The sequence below is a fragment of the Squalius cephalus genome (genome assembly GCF_949319135.1).
Source record: "Squalius cephalus genome assembly, chromosome: 3".
Classification (NCBI taxonomy): Eukaryota; Metazoa; Chordata; class Actinopteri; order Cypriniformes; family Leuciscidae; genus Squalius; species Squalius cephalus.
Window position 1 is genome coordinate 52,858,866 of NC_137124.1, and position 26,634 is coordinate 52,885,499.

Sequence of the window (26,634 nt, forward strand, 5' to 3'; positions counted from 1 at the left end):
CCCAGTTTTATTCAGATGCACAAAGTGAGCAAAAATATGCAATTTAGTGCAGTTTCTGATATTTATATTGCCAAAAAATAAGATGAAGTTCTGTTAGTTTGTAATACCGTTCAGTGAGATATTTATGAGAGTATAGCAGATTATTTGCATTAAATTAGGGCTGCACGATATTGAAGAAAAATTCGATAACTCATTAAATAATGCGATATGATAATGCTTAAAGTGTGTAAAATAAACTTAAATAATGGTTAAAATATATTTCAAATTATATAACCTACATACGTGTTTCACATTCTTTTTTTGACAAGAAAACATCCCTATAACTTCTGAAAGTGAACATCAGTGTTTTACTGTAGCATAAAACATCAGTGTAAACCACGGGGTTTAGGGTTTCCGGTTATACTACATTAGGATTATTTAACAAAAGAAACTGAATAAATCAGATGTAAAAATAAAACGCTGCTTAGTTTTCACTGTATGAATTAAATATATACTGATTCTTATTGAAGCTACAAAAGTTATTTTACAAAAGAGTTTCTCTTTGTCTTTTCTTCATGACCCAAATTATTGCAAGCTGTTGCGATATGCATATTGCGATTATATACATTTGTGATATTTCGATAATTTCGATATATTGTGCAGCCCTACATAAAATGCATATAAATATCAGTATAATAATATTTCTTAAGATTATATTTAAATGCTTAGTTTTATTATCAAAGCTCTGTGTTTTTTTTTTATTGTGGGCATCAAAACATACAATGCAGTGCAATACAATGATGATTGAAAGATGAACAAATAAACGTTCCTCAAAAGCCTGATGGATAATTTCGGATACTCACATTTTAACATGATTTTTCAAAAAATGGATAATCAAGCTAACCAAAGTTGCTTCAGTCCAGTAAGGGGTCATCTTGAAATATTACTAATAATATAAAAGTTAGATCATAGGTTTAGTGCGTACGATCATGCGCCCAAACTCGACAATCGACTACTGTGGACTTCGACCGAAAACAGGATGTAAATACAGGTATGTGCGCTGGCTGAAATAACATCATTTTTATTCATATCTTGCACATCTACTGCAGTCAGATTCACCGCGTGTTAACTCTAAAGGAATCACTCACATGACCTGTGCACTTGTAATGACACATCAAGGATGTTAAGAGGCTAAAAGCAGGTTTAAAACTTGCCCCATTGAAGTCAACAGGGTGCAAATTTTAAAAAGAGGATAACACAGTGTAGGCAACACCGATTTTTGTCGTTGTTCTCTGTACTGACAGCACTCCAAATTTACAAAAAAATTAGCTCAATGTTAAAATTGACCGGAGTTCTCCTTTAATGCAACATCCCTGTTCGCCACCTCAGTTTGTGACTCTCTTCCTCTCTGGAGAACAAAACAGGCTTTTGCAGTTGAATCAGTAAGGAGAGGAGCTGATAGGATCTGGAGGGATTTGGACACTGGGCCACAGAGGAACATAGAACCTATTTTTCAGGATCAGGTTGCACTTCACTCAGTGTTGAGGGGAAACGTTATCATGTAACACCTGCGCAGGGATCTGTACCGTCATTCAACATCTCACATATTGCAAGGGCACGTTATTAAATTTGACTTGCCTCGCGATTTTGCCATGCTTGTGTAATTTTGCTCAGGAATTTAGTGGAACTCAGTTGTATTGAGTTGACAAAGAAGAGGCTGTTTAGGGCTCCAGGATTGTTTTTTGAAAACATTTGCTGTTAAGTGTTTCTCTAGCGTGGGAATGTCAAGACGCATCCCAGTAATCACATTTTATTTCTTTAAAAAAATAATTTCTTTATTTCACTCATCAACATTTTTCTGTGTGATGTCAGGTTTTGTTCAGGAATGTGGTGGCAGTGTGTTTGTGTGTGTTTATTGAATTAGTATGTAGTTTGTTTGTGGGTGTAATGCACGCCTGGAGGAATCGGCATTGATGTGGGTGTGCATGCATTGTCTCTAACTGCATTTCCTCTCTCAGCTGGGAGATGTGATGGTGGATATCTCCAGTAATCTGATGCTGGCTGATGAGCGAGTGTTATGGATGGCTCAGAGGGAGGCGCGAGCTTGCTCGCGTATCGTTGAGTGCCTGCAGAGGATTGCCGTTCTCCGAATCAGTAATGGGGCTCTGGCCTATTCTACTGTGAGTACTGCAAAAATCCTTTCAATTGTTAAAACTAAATTATTTAAAGAAATATCCCTCTGTATTCTGCTGGTGTAACCAGAAGTTCATTTATACAACAGCTTAAATAACACACAAATATATATGAATATAAATAAATTAAATGTAATATTTTCATTGCAAGTTCTGTAAATGAGATTTTGTTTGCTTTTTTACAAATTAACGGACAAGCCAAAATTATTTCACTGATAACTGTCTGACATTAGGTCTTCAACAACTGATCGATAGTAATAAAAATATTCTTATGCAAGCATTTCCATTTTTTTCCATCCTAACAGCAATAATTTAATGTACATGTTGACTTCAAACATTTCTTTGGAATTACTGAAAAATACTGTGTAATTTCTTATGTTACTTCATAAATGGAAAAGCAATTTGATTGAACGCAGTGTTCATATATTTAGGTGTGTGTGTGTTCCTGCAAAAGATCAATTAAATCAGATTTTTTATTTTATTAAAAGCTGCTGAACAGTTTATATAACTTGAAATAAATGTATATATTTGTATATGCTTTCTTTGTTGAACCCTTTATTTTTTCGTCAAAAATTAGTATATGTTACCTATTAACTTTTGGGTCAGTACAATTTTCAATGTTTTTGAAATAAGTATTTTATGCTCACCAAGGTAAATACAGTAAAAACTGTAATATTGTGAAATATTATTGTAATATAAAAAGCCTGTTTTCTATTTCAATATATTTAAAAAAGTAGTTAAAAGGATATTAGTATATTAATAATTTGATATTATTGTTTGATTAATAGAAAGTTCAAAAGAACAGCATTTATTTAAAATATAAATCTTTTGTGACATTATAAACATCTTTACTGTCACTTTTAATCGTGTGAATGCATCCTCACTGAATAAAAGTATTAATATGTAGGAAAAAAATGACTGACCCCAAACTTTTGAACAGCAGTGAACATTTATATAGACTTTAGTTTGAAAGAGCTGGCATAGTCCTTCAATAACATGTGATTGTGGGAGTATGGTGTGGTAGCCATTTTTCTTTATTGTTGTTTGTTTCTACAGAACTCTCATAACATTGCTCTGGAGGCACATGCGATCAAGGCCAGCAGCTTCAATGGGATGACCTGCACTCTGTTCCAGAAGGTCTCACCGGAGCGTACGGCCATGGCCCATTTCTCTCCCAGAGACTCCGACATCAACCCAGAGCGCCAGCTCAGCTTCAAATGCAACGTGACCAGCAACCTGTCAGCATTGGCTCACAAAGTATGCGTTTTTCTCTGGTACTTTCTGTACGTCATTGTGTGTGGAGGATACAGTACTGTAGATGTTTTGTCACAGCATATAAGATGAGTGTTTCTTCAATCCGAGAACTCCAATAAAGCTGTGGTAGCAGGATTATATCCATCATGTTTTGACAGTAATGTTATTGCATCTCCATGTGTGCAGAACGCTATAGTGGAGGCTTCACTACAGCTTCCCCCGTCTCTCTTCTCATCTCTGGGAAGTTCAGGTCAGGCCGAAGAGGCCGTCTACAAACTCCACCTGCTTGCCTTCCGCAACGGCAAACTCTTTCCCCCAACGGGAAACTCCACCGTCCTCAGTGACGGCAGCAAGAGGAGGAGTGTGGCCACACCTGTGATTCTCACAAAGATTGGTAAGCACACTTGGTGCTGATCCTACTGCCTTGGGCAAGATCAGACATGCGCTCAAACCCACTTTATTGTTAATGTTATACAATATTTCTACCTGGATAGAAAGCAAAGTAAAGTACAATAGTCTAAAAATTAAGAATTAAAGGTACAGAAGAATGATGCACTTCAAACTAATAAAATTGCTACTGCGGATACTTTTTTTTCACCCTGGACAAAAGTCACACCTGACTTTAAGTTGCACCAAGTCAAAACTGCAGAAAGAAATAATAAGTTGCAGCGATGTAGAAGTCACATTTTATTACTAAATTCAGAAATAATGTGAAATGCCAGTGAATAAAAGTGAAACATTAAACATTATAAACACTATAAACATATATTTTATTTCCCCTCACTCCACAATGAATTATAAACAACATTTATTATAAAATTAACTAGTTTAAAGTGAAACTGAAACTACCATCATGTGTGAAATGCACTATACAAATAATTATATACAGTTGTGGTAAGAGTTATTGGCACCCCTGGTAAATGATCAAAGGTGACTGTCAAAAAGTTAGCAAAAATCTAACCTTTCATTGAATTAAAAGAATTGAAAGTAGGGGGGAAATCACATTATGAAATAAATGTTTTTCTTTAAAACACATTGACCACAATTATTGGCACCCCTAGAACTTTTTATGAGTAAAATTATATATCTCTTGGATGGATGGATGGATGGATGGATGGATGGATGGATGGATGGATGGATGAGCTGTGCAGCAAAGATAAAATCACAAAATAAAAAACGTTCTAAAATAACAGTTCCAATAGCCACACATTTTTATATATATAAAATGTGTGGATATTTGGAACTGTTATTTTATAACGTTTTTTTATAAAATATACATATATACGTTTTTTTATTTTGTGATTTGATCTTTGCTGCACAGCTCTATCATCCATTCCTCCCCCATTTTGGCTTCAAGCAGGTAAAGAGGCTTTGTGTCATAGACACAACAATAATAATAGCAGCTACTGAAGTGAGAGGAGGCGGCAAAGAGCAGCACAGGGAGCTGCTGGGAAAAAGTTACTGCTATAACAGATTGATTTCACTTTGAAGGATAAGCAGAGAAGAAAGCGTTTGTAATCCCATAAAAAAATCTGCAAAGGTTTTTGGTTCCCTAAAGAACTTTTCAGTCTCTGTCATTCTGTTTGTGCTGTGGAAGCTTCTGTCACCTAAACAAATTCCTCGAATGTAACTCTTAACCATAGTTTTTCTCAGTGCGAAGAACATTTTAGAATTCTAAAGAACCTTTCTCCACTATATAGAACCTTTTTTTCCAGTGGAAAGGTTTGTGGATGCTATAAGGGGGTTTTGCACCAGAGGAGCACTTTCATAGTTCCTATAACTATAACTATTGATGGAAGCACCTGCTTTTTGGCGTGTTCGCACCGCAGGAACTAAGAACAATCTTAATTATAGGAACGCCTTTTGGGGGGGCAAAATCAGCTCCTACTTCATAGATGGGTCTAACCGAGCACAATAGTGATGTAAGTGTACACTGATTGGCCGAACACATGTCATATGATACGAAACACCGCCATATGTAGCACTGCAAGTTGTTGTAGGAGATCTCATCTCTTAGCCCTCCTTTTTGCTCTTTCAATCGCATAATTTGTACGTCTACATTTCATCTGTTATCACAATACCCACAACAACAACAACACAGCTCCGATCACGGCATCCTCCAGTTGCTGACATTGTTGAAGGACGTGCTTAAAAGACGTCGCTGTTGGCCGGCTTACGTCACTTCAGAGTTCTTACTGGAGGTGCGAATACAACCCGGAAAATGGCCCCAGGGGAAAATTTAGAATTTGTATAACTCAGTTCCCATAACTACCCGGTCCGAAAGCTACTAAAAATTCTTCATGGAATTGTAGATGCAAATAGAGAACATTTATTTTTAAAAGTGTACCATCAAAGGTGGTCCATAACCAGATTTGTTTTGAGTTTTGTTGCACAAACTGATTAAACGTCCATTCTCCTGTTGTTTAGATGGCTTTCCATTGAAGAACCTGCAAAGTCCAGTGAACGCCACTCTGCGGCGCTTCCTGCATGGATCGGATGCTGTTCCCGCCTTCTGGAATTTCAGTCTGCTTGGCGGACAGGGAGGATGGCAGAGCGATGGCTGCCAGATCCTCCGTCAGGATGACAACTTCACTACAATCTCCTGTGATTCACTTAATAACTACGCTTTACTGATGGTAAGAGAGACGAAAGTGGCTTGAATTTTAGGCTGTTCTTCAAATTCACTTCATTTTTATTGTGATTTTCACAATACATATTGTTTCAAAGCAGCTTTACAGAAAATGCTTGTTTCAGTGTTACAATTTAGGAAATATTCTGTTATCAGCCAGAGCTGAGTGTACCAAAATACTGTCCCTATGACAGTAAGTCAGATAATGTACATCCAGCTGTTGTTATCGCAGAAATAAACCCCGACAGGGTGATCAGGACCCCGACTCGAAGCTTATTACACGGCTATTTGCCACATAAGCAAATAATTAAACATGAAATATTGTTCTGAGTCTAAATATTTTATTACCTCTTTAAACGCAAAGCTTTTGCGGAGAAAGCAGTTGGAACAAGCGGCAAGTTTAAACTAGATGGACAACTGAACACAAAATAGCAAGCGTAAAGTGCCGACTTCCCCCGGATGAGCCTGTTTAGAGTGCGTATCGGGCCGAATTTTTCTGTCCGAGCCCGGCCCGCGCCCGACAGAGCAGTAACCGAACCCGACCCGAGCCCGACAGGCATAAAGATATTTATGTCCGAGCCCGACCCGAGACCGACAGTTAAAATCCCATTTTTTTTTCTCATACTAATGACACTTGTACGTTTGTTTGTGTGGAAAGCCCGCTTTTATTAAGCAACTGTAGGAAGGCATTCGGAAATGTCAACAGGATGAGTGCATCAGCGCGCATGGAGAAACAAGCGCACTTAACATAGGCGCGCATGCACGTGTTTGGTTGTCACGGCTACATAAACAAATTTGAAATTTGCGCACACAGGAAGACAGATGTTATGGTAAAATTTTACATGCATTTTAATCACAAAAACGAACGTTTGCATCAAATGAAAGCATCAGGCACATTGGCTAACGTTACCTACATAATAAGCTGTTTTAAATTTAAAATGTTCAATGCCTTATCGCGCTGATGTGACCGAGCCCGACCCGAACCCGAACATAATTTCTAAATACCTGTCCGAACCCGGCCCGGCCCGTCGGGCTCGGGTCGGGTATCCATCCTCTAAGCCTGTTGTTATCAGATTTACTGGTTGTTATTGGGGGATAACATACAGCTGGATGGCGCGATTGACCAATCAGAATCAAGTATTACAAGGCTCTGTGGAATAAGGTTAATGTCCTGTATTCAATTAAGTAGTGAGACGCTTCTCATATTTTTTTATTTTTCAGTTTCAAATGCTGTCTATTAAAAAACTGTTTGCATTGTTTTTCATCATTTTCAAATGAAACCTCACCCTAATTAAAGCAAAATAAAAATATATGAAAGAACCCTAATAAAAAATTAAAAAAGTTAATAAAATTACTAAAACTAACTAAATTGAAAATGAAAACTGAAAATATGTCAATTAAATCTAATTCAAAATATTAATAAGTAGTATATAAGTAATCCTAAAACAACACTGCTGACCAGTATTTACTATATAAAAGCACATTACATGATGATACAACAGGGTCTACGTGTGAAAGAAATACTGTGTAATGTTGCTGCATCACTATGATAACAGTAAAAACAAAGATTGTTAGTGAATTCCATTGTTCCCATCATCCTCTTGTCATGTAATTAGTTATTTCAAGGGGTTTTTTAGTGCTAGATTGACCTGCTTTACCATTTTGTTCTGATTTTCCTTCATGTTGATTTTCCTGAGCCTGTTTGTAATTAGATTTGTTCACACATCCTCAACACCCACCTTGTACCTTCGAGAATATTGGGTATTGGAATGCATTTGCAAATATAATCTGCTGATAAACTCTTGTCTAACAGGATCTGAACAGGACCGGGTACGACGCATACAGCTTCAAACCTCTTCACCCTGTTATCTACGCCACAGCCATCGTCCTGGGGCTCTGCCTTCTGTCAGTCATAGTCAGTTATATCTACCACCACAAGTAAGTGCTGTTTATGTTTTTTTTTTAGTGAAGTACAAGGCATGGGTTTTTGCTGGTTTTAATGTGATATTTCATGTGTTCGCAGGTCAGTGCGTATAAGTAAGAAGTGCTGGCACATGCTGGTTAACCTGTGCTTGCATATTCTCCTCACCTGTGCTGTGTTTGTGGGCGGCATTAACCAAACGTACAACGCAAGTGTTTGTCAAGCGGTATGTGCCTGCATTTTCACATGTTATATAAGTTTGGGGGACAATATTTACATGAAATCTTTATATAAGTTTCTCTGTTTATAGACAGATCTGCAATACTGCTCTCAAGTTCACATTTGATACTCTTAAAGGAGAACTCCGGTCAATTTTAACATTGAGCTCATTTTTTTGGAAATTTGGAGTGCTGTCAGTACAGAGAACAATGACAAAAATCGGTGTTGCCTACACAGTGTTATCCTCTTTTTAAAATTTGCACCCTGTTGACTTCAATGGGGCAAGTTTTAAACCTGCTTTTAGCCTCTTAACATCCTTGATGTGTCATTACAAGTGCCCAGCCATGTGAGTGATTCCTTTAGAGCAGGGATGGGCAACTTCGGTCCTGGAGTGAACGCGGGTGAATCTGACTGCAGTAGATGTGAAAGATATGAATAAAAATGATGTTTATTCAGCCAGCGCTCATACCTGTATTTACATCCTGTTTTCGGTTGAAGTCCACAGTAGTCGATTGTCAAGTTCACGCGCATAGGTTTAGTACGTACGATCATGCGCCCGAACTCGACAATCGACTACTGTGGACTTCGACCGAAAACAGGATGTAAATACAGGTATGTGCGCTGGCTGAATAAACATCATTTTTATTCATATCTTGCACATCTACTGCAGTCAGATTCACTCGTGTTCACTCAGAAGGAATCACTCACATTGGCTGTGCACTTGTAATGACACATCAAGGATGTTAAGAGGCTAAAAGCAGGTTTAAAACTTGCCCCATTGAAGTCAACAGGGTGCAAATTTTAAAAAGAGGATAACACGGTGTAGGCAACACCGATTTTTGTCGTTGTTCTCTGTACTGACAGCACTCCAAATTTACAAAAAAATGTATTTTCTTCCCTATTTTGACGAACTGTATATCCAAGTGAAATGACTTCTGGAACAAGAAGAAATGTAGGGCGGGACTTGATTTTGTCTGTGGGGAATTCATTGGATGGTTGTGGTTTACTATTGGAATTGAATTTAGGCTTTTATTCCCATATAAACATTGATCAGCGAACATTAACAAGCCCCACTGAACCTGCTTGACATGCAGTAACCTACTTGCTGCGTAACGCGAGAATAAACACAATCGAGTCTCTTCAGATAATCTGGACTACACCACTCAATTCATATGGATTAGTTTTATGATCTCTTTATGAACCTATGAAGCGCCAAAGTGGTAGTTTTGTCAATGGAGGGACAGAAAGCTCTCAGATTTCATTAAAAATCTTCATTTGTGTTCCGAAGATGACCGAAAGTCTTACTGGTTTGAGTAATTAATGACAGAATTTTCATTTTTGGGTGAACTATCCCTTTAAATCTGTTATAATAAATACTGAAATATTCCATAAAAAAAAAGAGAAATATCCATTTTGATTTCATGGGGACTTGAAGATGAGAATATTTACATTTAATTCATTTAGCAGACGGTTTTATCCAAAGCGACTTACAAAGAGTCTTACAATGAGTACAAATGAATATTTGCATTTTCATTGGCTTTGAGGAGAATTCATATGTTTTCTAATGTCTCGTCCTAAAGGTGGGGATAGTGCTGCATTACTCCACACTGGCTACGGCCCTGTGGTCAGGCGTAACTGCACGCAACATCTACAAACAGGTGACGCGGAAGGCCAAACGCTACGAGGAGCTGGATGAGCCTCCACCTCCACCCAGACCTATGCTGAGGTAAAGGTCATAGTAATCAATGAGGAGAAAAGTGTACAAAAAAAAATGTTTTTTATAAAAATGGCCTTCAAATAATTAATAATTTCATTTAAATTTGTGATTAAAAATAGATAATATAATAAATGATTATTAAATAAATTTAAAAACAAGCACACATGATGCGATTCATTTCATTTTCTGGAACATTTTAAACTTGCATTGCCCAAAAGTCAAAACTCTGTGTTTTAAATTAAGTCCCGCTGCTCTCCACTTGGTGTCAGTAAACATACAACAGTAAGCAGGGCTTTTTTAGGTGAACTGATGATCTTTAAAGGAATAGTTCATATTTTATATATATATATATATATATATATATATATATATATATATATATATATATATATATATATATATATATATATATACAAATGAATTTTAATTTTACATAAACAGAACAATGCTAGAACACTGCTAACATATTTTATAAATCAAAGCAGCTGTCACTCTCTGCAGGTTTGCAATGATGGTCTTTTTAAATGATCTCTTATATATCACTTGTATGTACTTAAATATATATATATCGTTTTTTTCTAACTTTAAGTCTTAAGTTTTCCATCTAATATTAACATTTAATTTTTTATTTAAGCCTTATTTCATTTACTGAAATGGTTTTTGTAATAGTTCTAGTGAACAATAATTTATAATAGCTTACTAATTTAATGTCAAGCGTAGCCTTAAACAGTTTAAATTGTTGTTTTTTCTTCTACAGATTCTACTTAATAGGTGGAGGCATACCGATCATTGTCTGTGGAATAACAGCTGCTGCTAACATCAAAAACTATGGAAGTCAAGTCAATGCACCTTAGTAAGTATGAGTTTTAGGATACTTTTGAAAGTGACATGTGAAGGCCAAGAATGGTAACCCATATTGGGTATTTGTCCTTTGCATTTAACCCATCCAAGTTAGTGCACACACATTAGGAGTAGTGAGTATTGAACACACACACTGCAAACTGTGGACACACACACCCGGAGCAGTGGCGCCTGGGGAGCGATTGGGGGTTCGATGCCTCACTCAAGGGCACCTCAGTCATTTCTTGCCGTTATTGAGAATCGAACCCGCAAACTCCGGGTTACAAGTCCCTAACCATTAGGCCACGACTCCCCACGTGGCTTTTTAACCGTCCATTACAATACAATTCAAGCTAGGGGTCTTTGTTTGAAAAATGCATTGATTGTAATTGACAGATTTTGTGTAATCAATTAGACATTTTTGTGTGGATACATTAAAACCACTAGAGACAAAATGCAATGGTTTAGTATGTTTCCTTAACTTCGTTGCTATTAACAACAGACCGACTGTACAGATACAGCCTGTATGTGCCTCAAGGCGCTTTCCAAATCCCCATGTGAACATTTCCTGTCATTTCATAGTCTTTCTCTGCCATGAGAAATTGCTTCTGCTCTTGTTGGAGCCTCATGCCCATGCTCTGTAAAGTGCAGAATAATGCTTTATGGAGGAGCAAGTAGTGTAGACTTCTGAAGTTTGTGTGAACCTAATTATGCTGCTCTATTTTTGGCTGCCCACCTTGTGCCTGTTGGTTTCCCAGTCTCCCTTCTTTCACTTGTGACAGCTGTTTAGATTGTGTAACAGCATGGTTTAATTTGAAAATCCAGACCATCTGAGATCTTTGGGGTTTAATTAATCTCACGCTACCGTGACAAAAGGAAAAAACGCTCTGCTAAGCTTCTCAGAACTCTTAAGTGCCTCATAAGTGTTTTTCCTACGATATGAAGCCCTTGATACCACCAGTGTAAACCTTTTAGAACTTGTATGTACTTAAATATAAGAGATCATTTAAAAAAAGCAGACCTGCAGAGAGTGACAGCTGCTTTGATTTATAAAATATGTTGGCAGTGTTCTAGCATTGTTCTGTTTATGTAAAATTAAAATTCATTCAATAATGTAAATGTCATTTTCATGCTGCCAAGTAGAGCAATGTGACGTCGATTTACTGAAGTATAAAACGGCAAAAAAAGTAGTTCTCAGGAACAGTTCTCAGCTTGTCAACATCAGTATTTGAGTGTACAGTCTATTTGGTCGCTTGGCTGTTTCCTTATAAAGGTCTAGAAATTTAAGGTTTTCATCAGGTGTTTGATTGTTCTTTTTTAAAATGATATCATTACGTTGCTGTCTTGCCACCAGCCAATCGCTGCATTGCTAATCATGGTTTCGAGTATTGATACATCTGCTGTTTTCAATTAACACAAGTAGAAATACTGGTTTAGAAGATCTGTAATCTGTCAAATCATCTCAGATGTATTAAGCGAGGTACGAAGAACAGACCCCTGATCCACTCTGTCAACTTTACTGTAGTAAACGCTGCACAATGACAAGTAGAAATACTTGTTTAATTTAGCCATATATGTTTGAACCAGAAAATGATTCGAAGAAATTATAAAGGGTCAACTACAAGTCGATGTATCAGAATGGTAATGCATTTTATGTATTGCTCTTTACAAAATCGGACACATAACAGTAATTAATATGAGGAGCCTTTTGTTTGACTGTTATCAAACCTTGTAATGTGTTGCTAATGTTGCACAAACCATGTTCCTGTTCGTCATCTTAGTCTTCCTTCTAAAAATCTGTATCCTTAGAAACATTTTTAACAACTTAGAACGTCAGTGGAGACATGTTTTTTCTTTGTCTTTGCACGGTTTGTCTTAAAGCATATTAAAAACACCACATAGTCATATAAACAACTTTAAAAATGTAATTCTCAGAAAATAAGAAAACAGATGGGGTGAATTTCCATTTAATGCCAACTTTAAAAAAACAAAAAAAATCTGTTGTCTTTCCTCAGCTGCTGGATGGCATGGGAACCCAGTCTCGGTGCGTTTTATGGCCCGGCAGCCTTCATCGTTTTCGTGGATTGCATGTACTTCCTCAGCATTCTCATTCAGCTCCGACGGCATCCCGAGCGGCGCTTTGAACTCAAAGAACAGTCCGAAGAGCAGCAGCACCTTTCTGTGACTGAGGCCACCGAAATCACACCTGACCATCTGGAGACCTCCTCCTCCACAGCCGCCGCACACCCGGTTTTGATGTCGGCTCTGGAGAACGAACATACTTTTGTGGCCCAACTCATTGGCGTTGCAGGAGCCCTAGCTCTTTATGTAGCGCTGTGGGTGTTTGGTGCTCTTGCGGTGTCCCAGGAGCATCCAGCAGATTTGGTGTTCGCCTGCCTGTTCGGCGCTGTCGCTTTAGCCCTCGGGGCGTTTTTTGTGGCGCACCATTGCGTAAACCGTCAGGACATGCGTCGTCATTGGTCACAAGCTTGTTGCCTGGTTCGCCGTAACTACGGCGAACAAGTTGATTCCCTGCTATTGCCTGTCACGGTTACCAGTGACTCTGTGTTGACGGCCAGGGGAAACATTGAAGCGACGAGGTGTCCGGCCAGCAGCGCTGAATCCTCCTGCACCAATAAGAGCGCACCGAGTGTACGCAACTCCACCCAAGGCTGTAAACTGACCAATCTGCAGGTCGAAGCCGCTCAGTGCAAAGCGGCCCCTTCAACGGCCAATGGGACGGCTTTACTGGACAACAGCCTGACTGAACATTCAGTCGACAATGAGATTAAGATGCATGTAGCACCTGTCGAGGTTCAATATCGGCCCAGCTCAGTCAACAACAACAATCTTCCAGGAACGGGAAACGCGAACATCAATGGGCACTCTGGGCGACACCACAAGAACCGTACAAGAGCTCATCGGGCCAGCAGGCTCACAGTTTTGCGCGAGTACTCTTACGACGTCCCAACCAGCGTGGAGGGCAGCGTGCAAAGCGTCCCGCACAAGCGCCACCATCACGAGAGCCTACACGCCCGCAACAGCCGACGGGCCGCGTATTTGGCTTACCGGGAGCGCCAGCAGAGCCAACTTCAACAGGACAGCAGCGACGCCAGCACTAGCTTGCCGCGACGCTCGCGCCACCTTAGCAAAAGTGGAGGCGTCCGCCTCGGTAATGGTTTTGGGCACGGCCTCAGCAACAATGTGGGGAACGGTGTCAGTAATGGAAGCTTAGTCGGAGGAGGAGGGGAGGGATCTGGGACCGATGTCACCAGCCAAACTAAAGACTGTCCAAAACAGCCCCTCGCTGTTGAACTGGAGGTACAGCCCAAGTCTTACGGGTTGAATCTAGCGTGCCAAAACGGACCCGCCAAAGACTCAGAGAGACTACAAAATTTGTCCCCCCTGAACGTGGAGAGTTCAGGGAATATTAAGACTGGCTTGTGGAAGCATGAAACTACTGTGTAGCAAGATTCCCTTCTCAGAGACTACAAATCAGACTTTTATCTGTAACTGTGAATCTTTTATTTTATGATTTTGGTGGTACAGTTTGTAAAAAAAAAAAATAGTTCCTAAAGATTTGCATTTTAATGTTTGTTCAAAAACTGAGTACCTACAAATGCTTGGCTGCGAATCATCATTGTCTACAAATGGTCTATTTTTGTACCCCTTAGCCCATTTTGTATTTCATTCTGACTTTTTGTATGTGAAGATGCATGACTCGCTGCTCTGAGTATTTGTTGGCTGAATCTTGAATGTGTTTTCACATAATTGCGGCCATCAAAATAAAAAAATAAAAACCACAGCCCACTTTATCTCATCTCTGAGTTCAAAGGTGAGTTCAGACCCCCTTTGGAGAGCTTCTTTTTGGCCTTGTGGTTTCAAGTAAATGGGAGCTTATATGATTTTACTACAAATGGTGCAATTTGTAAAAATAGTTAAAGAATTTGCGTTTTAATGTTTATGTTCAAAACTTAAGTACCTACAACTGCATATACTGTAGTTTCCCACTTGACTGCGAATCATAGTCAATCTAAAAATGGTCTATTTTGTATGTGAAGATGCATGACGTTCTGCCCTTTGAGTACATGATGGCTGAATCTCGTATGTTCTAATGTGTTTTCACACAATTGCGACTGTCAAGTAATAAAAAATGTCTTTGCGCAGCCAACTTCATCTCGTCTCTGAGTTCAAAGGTTAGTTCAGACTTCTTCTCAGAGCTTCCTTTAGGCCTTGTGGTTTGGAGTAATTGGGAGCACATTCTGCCATTACGACAATAACATGGAGGCTCTAATTGAGGTGCAGGTCTTGCTTTGGTGGAACCAGTCAGATGGGATGAGGAAATGGTAGGCCGCTGCCTCCAGAGTTAGAGACCCGTGCAGTGACTGATGGCTGACTCTCAGGTTGGGCTGCCTGTCATCATTACTGGTGAAGGGAATATAATTGCTGTAGTGCACTCACCTCACCTTCCCCCTTGTCTCACTTGCCACAAGTCTGTCGAGCTGTTCTCTGCAGGATAATACAGGACAGAGTGAAGGACAATAGAATAATGCTTTGTTTGCACACACACACTTAAAAATAGTGGATCAGAATTCAACTTGTAGTGTTCTGTTAACAACCGATATTTTGTGAGTTTAGTGGTGCTAATGAAGTCTGCAGGGGTTTCACTTTGTTAAATTAGGCCATATATCAATTGTGCTCAAGACACTGAAGAAAATTGAGATTATTGCTTTCATAACACATAGATGGATTCTTGCCCTGGATTTAAAGTTGATTCACTTCTTGAGCTGAGAAAGTGCCTGTCTAGGACATAAATACAAATGAAAACCAAGTATGTTATGATTATTAATTACGGGTTAATGACTTCAAACTTCAAACTTTTTATTGTCATGTACAGGAAACAGTTGTCACACATTACAATGAAATTCTTACTCTGCGAATCCTCCCAGCAACATCGGACATCAATTAAACACCCGAAGACATAAACAACAAGTGTCATAAATGACAAAGAGACATGATGCCTTTTCGATCCTCATTCCGAAAAAAGCCTCATTTCAAGAATAAAGTTCTTAAAAAGAAACACAGTTTGTTTGGAGTTTGGCATAATCTTCTATTGTTTAGACTACTATAGACCTACTATTATAGTTCTTTTTCATGTTTTGAATTATATATTTTTTTTTTAATTATAACTCTATAAGTGAGGATCGCAAAATAAAGTAAACTGTGACATTATACCTAAAAATTCTTCATACAGTGGACTACCAGTAAAATGTATACAAATTTGGGACCAAAAATTATTCAGGCACTTTGACCTGACCATGTTTTTTAAGTGTATATTTTTTTTATTGCTAATGCGACCTTTTTGCAACACAGTCTGACTCTGAACAAAATTGAGCATTTCTAAATTGGTATTATCTAATTGTGTACTTAAATTTAACAGCTGACAACTGACAGCTATTCAACCTAATTCATTTGTGAGACAGTCTAACAGAAGTGGGTCAAAACCAGTTAAATATCAACTGATTTGATATTTTATTACCATTTTCTAAACTATAGCCAATAAACTGTGATAATGTGAGAAATGTTGAAGATGTCTGAATAAATCTTGGTTTGACTGTGTATGTATATGTGTGTGTGTGTCTATAACATATATATATATATATATATATATATATATATATATATATATATATATATATATATATATATATATATATATATATATATATATATATATATAATCATTTTAATATATATATATATATATATATATATATAATCATTTTAATATATATATATATATATATATATATATATATATAATCATTTTAATATATATATATGTATGTGTGTGTGTGTATGTCAATTGTTAAACTAAATAAAAAACAAAGGTTGAAATCTAAATAAGCAACTATAGCTGGAATAAAATAAGTTTTTGGATTTTTTATTTGTAAAAATTGTTAGTTTTAGAAAACAAATAAATGATTTGTTAGTTTTAGAAAAAAATTAACAATAGAAAATGATATCAGCGCAGCATTGCAAAAAAGTCTCTTAAAATATCAGATAATTTAACCTTTTATTAAGAAGACAAGGTAAGTTCTCAAGTAGGAACTTTTCATGTGGTGTGACCCCCCACAATTGTAATGATATTTAGAAATTAATTATGAAATTCATGTAAAGATTTTTTTTTTTTTTTTTTTTTTAAATTCAAAACTATGGAGCACATTCTGCAACAACTGCTGCAACATCATCCACAAATACGCCACTAATGTGTGCATATGCAGTTACAAGATAAGTGCACGTGCAAGAGATGCTTATAAAGATAGTTAACTATAATGGAAAGGAGATTGTTGCTGGCGTCAGTTTGTAAGTGCATGTTCCACTGACCTTGTTTTACATTCTCACTTGATGTCCACTGACTATGTCCAGATGGATTGATGGGTGACATGCCCATTTCATGTCCCAGAAATCCACTTCCACATGGACACAAATCCTGAAAGTTATTCAAGTGTGTTTTATCGGTTAACACCGATAAAGCCCATGCACTCCAACTTCTTTGTGAAGGTCATGCAGGAACATTTCATTCAAAAATGATAGAACTCATCCATTAACGTCATCTTCTGTATCTGCTCATGGAGGCCTTAAAGAATGAGCAAAAGACAAGATGTTCTTAATTTTCAGCCCACCAATGTTATATTAAAATCATATTTCTCACAGACAGGGATGTATTGCCAGACCCTCCTGAATGTGACGATGAGAAAAGGCTCTGAATTATGCATGGAACACTTATGACTGTATTAATCCAGCCAAACTCCGCTGTGCCAGCCTTTCTGAGTTAAATGGTATTCCTTATACTGCCCTAAATGCCCTTAAAATTCACCAATGCTTTGAGTCATGAAAGTTTCATCATTTTAATGTAGGATCCCAGGGATAAAAGAAAACTATAAATAAAAGAAAAGAAAATAGTACAGAAACCGTTCAAAAGTTTGGGGTCAATAAGAATTTGACATGTTTTTGAAATAAATCTCTTATTCTCACAAAGGCTGCGTTTATTTGTTAAAAAAAAAGGTTAAATTACAATTTAAAATAACCGTTCTATTTGAATACATTTTAAAATGTAATTTATTCTTGTGATGCAAAGCTGAATTTTCAGCATCATTACTCCAGTCTTCAGTGTCACATGATCCTTCAGAATTTTTGGTAATATGCTGATTAAGGGTGCGTTTACACAACAACGATGTACTAAAAAACGGAAACATTTTTGATACGGAAAACGACTAAAAACCCTGCATTCTGCTGCCAGGCCAGTAGTTGGCGATGTCACTTTGTAAAGAAACACTAAGCGCATCGTTTTTCTAGTAAGTTTTGTGTAAACGGCCCCATACGTGATTGAGAGACATTTCATATTACCATCCATTGTTGAAAAAGTTTTTCCAGCTTATATTTTTGTGGAAATGTGATACACTAGCCTACCATTCAAAAGTTGGGGGTTCGAAAGTTTTCAAAAAAAAAAACTATTTTATATAAATGTTGTTCTTTTGAACTTTCTATTCATCAAAATATCCTGAAATGTTTCTTGAGCAGAAAATCAGCATATATAATGATTTCTGAAGGATCATGTGACACTGAAGACTGGAGTAATGATGCTGAAAATTCAGCTTTGCATCACAGGAATGAATTTTAAAATAATTATGTAGAGAAGAGTTATTTTAAATTGTAATATTTCACAAAATTAATATTAACTTTTGACTGGTATACTGTATATACAATATCAAACTTGTCAGCTTTTCTGACTGTTATGCATATCAGCATATATCGGAGTAGCGTTAAATCGTTTGCATATTTTGATTTTTGCCAAATGTTTTTTCGAAGCATCTGGCCGTGAGTTTGAGGTTTGCCTCAGAGATGAAGATTTACCATCTGTGTCTGATAGAATTAGCTTGACTTAAAGTGTAGGAATAAACCTACAGTTACAGTAATCAGATATCATGTATGAAACCTTCCTCCTCCTTAATGCATGTGAATACTGTACTTGAGTCATATTTGCAGTGATAATATGCTCTTTTAGAGCTTAGTTGAGAACGAGAACCATTAATGGGTATGGAATTAATAAATGATGAGGATAAACGATGCCATGTTCTCTCATCCAAAGCAGGGGTCAAAGACAATAATTCTGAGAACCTGACACCATTATTATGAAGGTCTTGCTCCCGAAACACATTACTTGAGCATTATGGGATGAGATTGTGATCACAGGTCAGGGTTCGACAGTGTGAGCATTTCACTTGCATTCGACTAAAAATAGATGTGAGCGAACTTAGGAGAATGAGTGCGAATAAAACTTCTTAAATATCTTAAATGTTATACAAACGTCTTATCATTTTAAGAGGTTTTCAATTTGGTTATGGAAAAACAGGGAATGAAAATGAAAATGCACATTCACTCTCTGACATGCAGTCCTTACACTGGTAACCATGTAAACAAAGCAGGCTGCGCTACTTTCTGTTTCTAAACAGTACTTACAGTATATGTTTCAAACAGCCATTCAGATTTATGTATTTGCTATGGTATTCACCACAGCATTTAATACTCAATACTTAGACTTAACAGGCTATTTGTTTTTTAAACTTAATAGGCTATTTATTTTCAAACATTTTTACATTTCAACCTGACCTAAAACATGCCCTGGATATCGACTGAAAATGTCTGATTCTTTATTATTGTTCAGTATGCTTTACAATAAGGCTAACAAGAAGTTAACAAGAAGTAACAATGAAAAATACATTTATTAATCTAAGTTCATGTTAATTTCAACATTTAGCCTAGGTGTTATAAATGCTTTACTCAATGAGTTACTGTATTGTGTGTTAAGTCTATTGTATACTGCTTATTGCATATAGTGAAATAGAGCTAATGCATGTTGGACCAAAGTATACGTTGAGTTATTTTTACGTCTAATTTTATTAGCGTTACTCAGTTGAATTATGTTTTTGCTACATAAACTATTTGAGTTGTGTTTATGAGGAAAATTGAGTTGGCATTACTTAAGTGTGCATGTTGAAGATATCTAATTTGTGTTTGACCAAATAGACTTTACATAAGTCCAAAATACTTAGAAGTCTGATGCAAATATTTGCCTCAATTTATTTTGAGTAAAACCTAGGTTATATTTTTTACAGTGTACATTAATAAAAAATACAACTGTTCATTGTTAGTTCATTTTAACGCAAGTCCATTAATATTAGCAGATACAACTTTTGATTTTAATAATTAACGTTAACAAAGAATAATAACTAGTTATTTCTCATTGTTAGTTAATGTTAGCCTACTTAATGCATTAACTAACGTTAACTAATGGAGCCCTATTGTAAAGTGTTACCTATTGTTCTTTATAGTTCTTGTGCACTTTAATCTGTTTGAAACATTTGTTTGCTTTATACATTTGTGTGTGTGTATTGTTTTATTGTATATTTAAATGTTGATTATTTTTTCTTCTTTTAAAAAAAATATTAAACCTGTTAGAAGAACAAAACTTTATTCTAACCTAATTAAATACGTGAAACAACATAGAAGCGGCGATTATCGTTAAATGAAAATTTTAAACCGTCACATGCCTATATACAGTTTAAAGTAGGACTATAAATAATTACATAATTATTCAAAACAGTTTGAAGCAGAAATATTTAAAAACCTTGTGTGCTTTGTGTATTCTCCTTATAATGTCTCTTTATATCCACTTATTAAGCTAAAACACATTTGAAAAATTTGCATTTTTGCAAAAAACAAAGTTTTTAATGTGCTCCTAAATTTTTCAACTTAGGAGCTCATGTGTTCCTAGGGAAAAATGTAAGTGTCAAGCCCTGCAGGTGTACAGACTTGGAATTAGGTCACCACCTGTTTAAAGCAAGCACATAACATGCTGGAAGTGATGCAGAGAACTCATTATGTCATCATTTGTCTTATTGTAGAGTCTGGAGTCAGAGAGAAGCTTTAGTGTCATTTATTGTTGCTGGGTAGTAACTGATTACATGTAATCAGATTCCAAAACTTGTAATTATATTATATTATGTTTTAAAATGCTCATAATCAGATTAGTTACTTTTTTATGGATTACACGTGATTATATATTATTCACTCAATGGAAGTAAATAATTGTCCCTCATTTACTCATTTAAATTTTCTTGTGTTTCATATCGTTTAGCTTTGACTATATTCACAATATAGAACGGCCAAGTAAATGTCATGTAAATAAATGTGTGATGCTTCTAAAATTGGGGACAAATGCACCTCTTGTCATGATGTTGCTGTAGAGAAACGCACGGCGAAAGAGTAGAATCAAAAAGAGTCTTTATTATAATCCTCATAGAAAACTCAGGAGATCGCAGGAGATAAACCAGAACTCAACCACATTCAACATATGTTGAATGATATTGGACAAATGAACTTGAGAAACTAATGCCTGCTACAGACTGTGCGATCACAAATCACACTGTACAACATGGATATAATAAAACTTGGGTATGACATATGTAAACTGTATGATGATGACACCTATTGAATCGCAGGCTACGACCAAGTTAGTATATAGAAAAATAAAACACCATCAGGATGAGCTAGTGGTAAACAAATAGAGCAGGATGAGTCTCACTTTGGCAATTGTGGTTTTTATGTGGAGGAAGAGGAGGAAGCGAAAGAGGAGAATAAGGGTGTGGCCATAGGGGAAAGAGGCCAATTTGGCATGCTAATTTTGCAAATGGAGCTAAGTTTTAGTGCCATTTCCATTTTAGTGATGGTCATCTTTCGTCTGGGACAGCCCGAAATCGTACGTCTGCAAGATGTCTGTTAAAGATCACTTCGTCGGGAAAGCATTTGCTGTTTACAAACATCTGATAGACGTCTTTAAGATGTCAGTTTTACATACATTCTCAATCATAAACATCTTAAAGACATTTTCTAAATGTCTATTTGACATCTGACAGGAAACGTCCTATAGACGGATTGCAGATGAGCAAACACAAAACAATACATCTTCCAGATGTAAACACTCACATCAAATAGACGTCTCCGTGATGTATGTGTGCTATCAGGGATAATGTGTACCGGGGCATGAGGATATTAATGAGTAGAACAGAAACGTGTGTGGGAACTAATGAACAGCTAGGGAAACTAACTAGGGAACTAAGGAAAATGGGAAAAGAGCAGAGTGAAAACAAAACAGAACATACACGTTACACTTTACCCAATTATCTAGCCTTCTAAACACATATATATATATATATATATTTAAACCTTAAGCCTATATATTTTTAGAGAAGAGCATTCTCCGTGGCTTGGGATGTTCATAGATTATTATGTCAAACCTGCCATTAAAATCCATGTTCACATTCATCTTGACTGATGGGGACTTGACAGTCCGGGTGGAGGATGAGGCGACATGGCACCGACCCCAGCTACAATTTTTGTCATGTTATTTGTACTACAATTTGCAAGTAATCTGCCCTGCGCTGTATATTAATATGACAACTCAACACCTGATGTGATCAGACAGCATCTGTCAGCTGCTCTTCAGCTATTGTGCTCAATGAGAAAACATTGCAGCCTTACAAATATGTCTTGGGAAAGAAATTCAAACTTTATGTCTGAGATTTTAGATCTATCAAGTTTGACAGAAGACATTACAGCGGACCTGGGACTCTTTGGGTTCGTGTCCAACTGCACAGATGGCTGTTTCGGCGAAGGCTGGATTAGTTTTGTGCTTGAAGATGTGTTCAAAAAGAAGTTGTTATGTTGCCCTGTCAGCCTGCTATTATTTTTATAACGAGTGTTATAATTAATCAGTCATCCACTGACATAAAAACAAAAGCTTGTGTTTTTGCTGCTTTACTGACAGTGAAGAGTTAGAATGAGAGCCAGACTCGAACCTCCTTTAACCATTTGAGCTCAATGGCTCTACGTGTCAAAAGCAAATACATTAATCTGTGACACCGCTGCAACATATCAACAAATAGATTTTTTACGTATTTTATTTTGTACTAAACAAATGAAAGAAAAAGAAAATAATAATAACTACACAAAAAATAATAATAAAAAAAATATTTTTAGATATTAAAAAGAAAAACTAATAAAAAGGGGAAAAAATCACTAAAAATCTGTATAGAAATATATCTCAATGTAAAATAAAACTGATTCAGAATTTAATATAGAAACATTCTATGGTATTTTTTAAGCACTCACTCTTAGAAAAAAAGGTTTAATGGGTTTCTATAAAACCCTATGAATCTTAACTAAATTCTAAAGATTTATACTTTCATGTTTAATATTTTATTTCTATTTATTTCTAGTGACAAAGTATGTTTACAAGCTGTTCATTTAATAAAATCTCATTAAAAATGAATGAAAACAAAATTCATTAAAGCTATCCATAAAATGATTCCATGATAGGAACCTCTAAAAGGTATATATGAAGCGCCTACATGCCAGAACTCTTTAAGATTCTATAAATAGTGTGTGTGCGTGCGTGCGTGCGTGTGTGTGTGTGTGTGTGTGTGTTTAAATCCGTAGTAATTGGATTTAATCCATGGTATCATTTTAATTATTCATAGACCAATTGTAAGGTAATGGTGACTGTAGGGAAATTGGTGTATCAACCTACTGTATATTACTTTTGTAGATTTAAATATTGAATCTACAAAACTTTTCAGAGCGTTTGGAGAGCCAGAAAGGTTAAACGAGCACGTTTGAGTGAAATAACATCTAATGCTAATTGAAAGATTTCAAGTCAGCTGCTTGCATCTCGTTCTCATGTGTTTCCCTCAATGCCATGTCCACATTAACTCCCATATTCCGCGTATATGCCTCGGTCCTCAGTTACGTAAGCTCATCACTTGATAGCTCAGACATTATCTTCTTAGTCTCCAGGCTACAATCTCTTGTACGCACTCATACAGTACAGTCAAATGTGGGATGGAGTCAGTGAATTACTGCCTTCAGCAAATGGAGCCAAATCCTTCTTTATCCTCTTGTCTGGAAGACATAAAGTTTGTCTGATGCTTAATTTCTCCTGTGAGGAGTTTTGCCCTCCTACGTGTTCGCCAACTCCTCATTTCCTTTCACCAGCATTTCATTATCACAGCTTGGGTTTGTAGACATTGATTGCTGATGTTTAATTTATTATGTTAATTATGGTTTCAGGAAACAGCTTAATGATGATATTACACTGTTTATTCTTCTTTTGATGGAAAATTTCTAATATACAATTATTGTTAGACCATTATTACAATTGAATAACTGCACAACATCTTGAGCAATACTGGTAAAATAGTGAAGGTATATTCCAGAGACTGTGTAAACGCCAGTTATTGCCATTCGAAACGCTGTCAGCAGTGTCAAATCCCATCTGCTGGATTTTGAGCTGTCTTTTTATATATATATATATATTTTTTTTTTTTTTCATTCTCCATGAAACAGTAAATCAAGCTTCAGCGTGGCAGTGTGTTCTCAGTACTGCCAGTTCTGAGTAGCAAGCCTTAAACTGAAAAGGCATAGTGGTACGGTTGGCTATAGCAGTATATCATGCTAGTAGTATGTTAGATCAAAATTCTAGTTCAGTGTAAATGTTACTGCTGGATCATACAATATACAGTGGTGCCCTGAAAACCCACTGTATGAATTTTATTGCACTAGATAAAAATGTTGAAACCGGTCCCTTTAAACTAGGGTTAGCTCACCCTAATTTATTCTCTAATTACTTTGTATTAACTGGACTAAAGTGTGAATAGCAGTCACCACGTGTTTTGACAATAATCTGTGTGGTGTGTTAGTCATTAATATTTTTATTCAAATCCCATTGTGTGTGTTTTTTTTTGTTGTTGTTGTTGTATTTTTACAAAACTGTATGAGTTTAGCGCAGTATTTGACTGAAAGAACAGTTATTTTCGTCAGTTAGTAAACAGCTCAGGCACTTAGAAAGATATCACCGTTATATCATGTCAAATTAAACTTGAAATGGCCTGAAAATATGATGACTGTGGGGTTTAGTGAGCAATCAGCTTGGTGAAATTAAAGATTCATCTTTGTGTATGTGACCAGCAGTGTTTACATGGCTGTTGATCCAAAAATAAGCTGACTATTAAAAAGAACAGCTGAACTTCAGCTCACAAATAACATATTGTTTCAATTTTTGCTGCCTTTATAGGCCTATTATTTTGGACTAAATGTAAAAATGCTTAAAACACTAGCTTGATTTATACTTGGTTTTAATAAATAGAGCATTAATTACATTTTTTATGTACTGTGAGGGCAATACTGCATGCATATATTTAAGCAACTGAACATCTACATGATTTATGATAAAAAACAAAAAACAATACGTAATAAATCTAAGTATATCTTTTAAAAAGTTGACTAACCATATGAAAACAACACTGTCCGCGAGAGCGCGCCTGACCGGTGACGCGCATCCTCACTGCATCAGACAGCAGCATCAGCTGAAGTTGTTTAACGCTGAACAGAAGCGCAACAGTCACAGTCTGCCCCTCATAAGTGCGCTACACACGGAGACAAAACTGGAAACAAAGACTATTACAATGGAGAAGAATCTCGACAGCATCTCATCTCGAGTGGACTCGTCAAGTTCGTCGAGTGGTAGGACTAAAGGTGCATGAATCATGATTATTCTCTCGCGCACCTTCACATTTTATCATGCATGTCTCGCATGTAAGTTTGGCAACCTAACGGTCATGTTTGTACTTTTGCCGTTCTTTGAAAGAGGTTCTTTATTACACCTGCTGGTACAACGAGTTGGGCAATTCAGGCCACCTGTTACTTTACGTTGGCCATAGATTTGAAGTATTTATATTGTCATGGCATCTAGATGGAAATCGTGATATTGAAGCTTAAGTTCAGGCTTTAAGCTGTGTAATAGCCTACTTTGTAGAGTAACTAGATGGACTAATATGAGCTGTTGTGTTTTAAACATCAAGGTTTGTTCACTGTCGACGTGTTTCAGCATATATATATATATATATATATATATATATATATATATATATATATATATATATATATATATATAATTTTTTTATTTATTTATTTATTTTTTTAAACGCATCCTGAGAAGCAGCCTAGCAAGTGGGATGAAACTCACTGCCTGCGGACACAATCCCTGACCATGATACAGAGAATGTCTAAAAAAAACTTTCTCCTCTTACCAAACCCTCAATATTTATAGAACATTATAGGCTTTGCCATCCAGCAATCGCTGTAAATCCAGCACTACATTCTTTTATATCAAGTCGATTTCGATTATTAATAAAATATTAATGCCACTTCTGTCAAAAACCCTATTATTTTATGAAGTATATAGCCATTTAACAGAGAACCTTTTAGATAAAATCTGCCTTCATTATATAATTGACTCTTGTCATATGCATCCCAATGTGACTGTGAAAACACAACAGCATTGTGTGTTGCTGATGGTGGAATGACCTTAAGTGCATTGGTACTTTGTGCAAACCTGGAAAAATGTTAATTTCCCATTATCTTGCGTAGTATAAAATATTATTTCCTCACAGATCACTGATTTCTTTGCAATAATCATGGCAGAACAATTGCGGAAAAGCATCAGATGGTTATCTCTGCAATAACAGGATTTGTACTAATGGTTTGTTGTCCAATAGTGACTTTTTATCCCCTGCTAGAGTCCATGTGTTCTGTACTAAATGACAAAGTAGCCTATGTAAAGCTTGTTTGTTTAAATGGAAGGAAACAATTTGATTCACTACACAATTACTTACATTTGCTCTCTACTTCACAAACAAGTTATTAACATAGACAAAGAGAATAATTAGCATTTTCATTGCAAGGAGATGATCTTTAAATCTTG

The 26,634-nt window shown here is 36.4% G+C and overlaps 2 protein-coding genes across 3 annotated transcripts in view; both read left to right on the plus strand.

Annotated features, from left to right (window-relative positions):
• adgra3 (adhesion G protein-coupled receptor A3) overlaps positions 1 to 14,917 on the plus strand; it is a 47,577-nt gene extending 32,660 nt beyond the window's left edge. The window contains exons 11-19 of the mRNA XM_079865275.1: positions 1,998 to 2,159; positions 3,228 to 3,428; positions 3,612 to 3,819; positions 5,853 to 6,061; positions 7,868 to 7,992; positions 8,078 to 8,201; positions 9,775 to 9,920; positions 10,669 to 10,764; positions 12,767 to 14,917. Coding sequence (XP_079721401.1) covers positions 1,998 to 2,159; positions 3,228 to 3,428; positions 3,612 to 3,819; positions 5,853 to 6,061; positions 7,868 to 7,992; positions 8,078 to 8,201; positions 9,775 to 9,920; positions 10,669 to 10,764; positions 12,767 to 14,219 — 2,724 coding nt within the window. The 3' untranslated portion in view covers positions 14,220 to 14,917. The remainder of the gene's footprint in view (positions 1 to 1,997; positions 2,160 to 3,227; positions 3,429 to 3,611; positions 3,820 to 5,852; positions 6,062 to 7,867; positions 7,993 to 8,077; positions 8,202 to 9,774; positions 9,921 to 10,668; positions 10,765 to 12,766) is intronic.
• Positions 14,918 to 25,209: 10,292 nt separating this feature from the next.
• Positions 25,210 to 26,634, plus strand: part of kcnip4a (potassium voltage-gated channel interacting protein 4a) — a 220,079-nt gene continuing 218,654 nt past the window's right edge. For both annotated transcript variants that reach the window (XM_079865280.1, XM_079865283.1), the window contains exon 1: positions 25,210 to 25,406. In XM_079865280.1, coding sequence (XP_079721406.1) covers positions 25,337 to 25,406 — 70 coding nt within the window. In that variant the 5' untranslated portion in view covers positions 25,210 to 25,336. The remainder of the gene's footprint in view (positions 25,407 to 26,634) is intronic.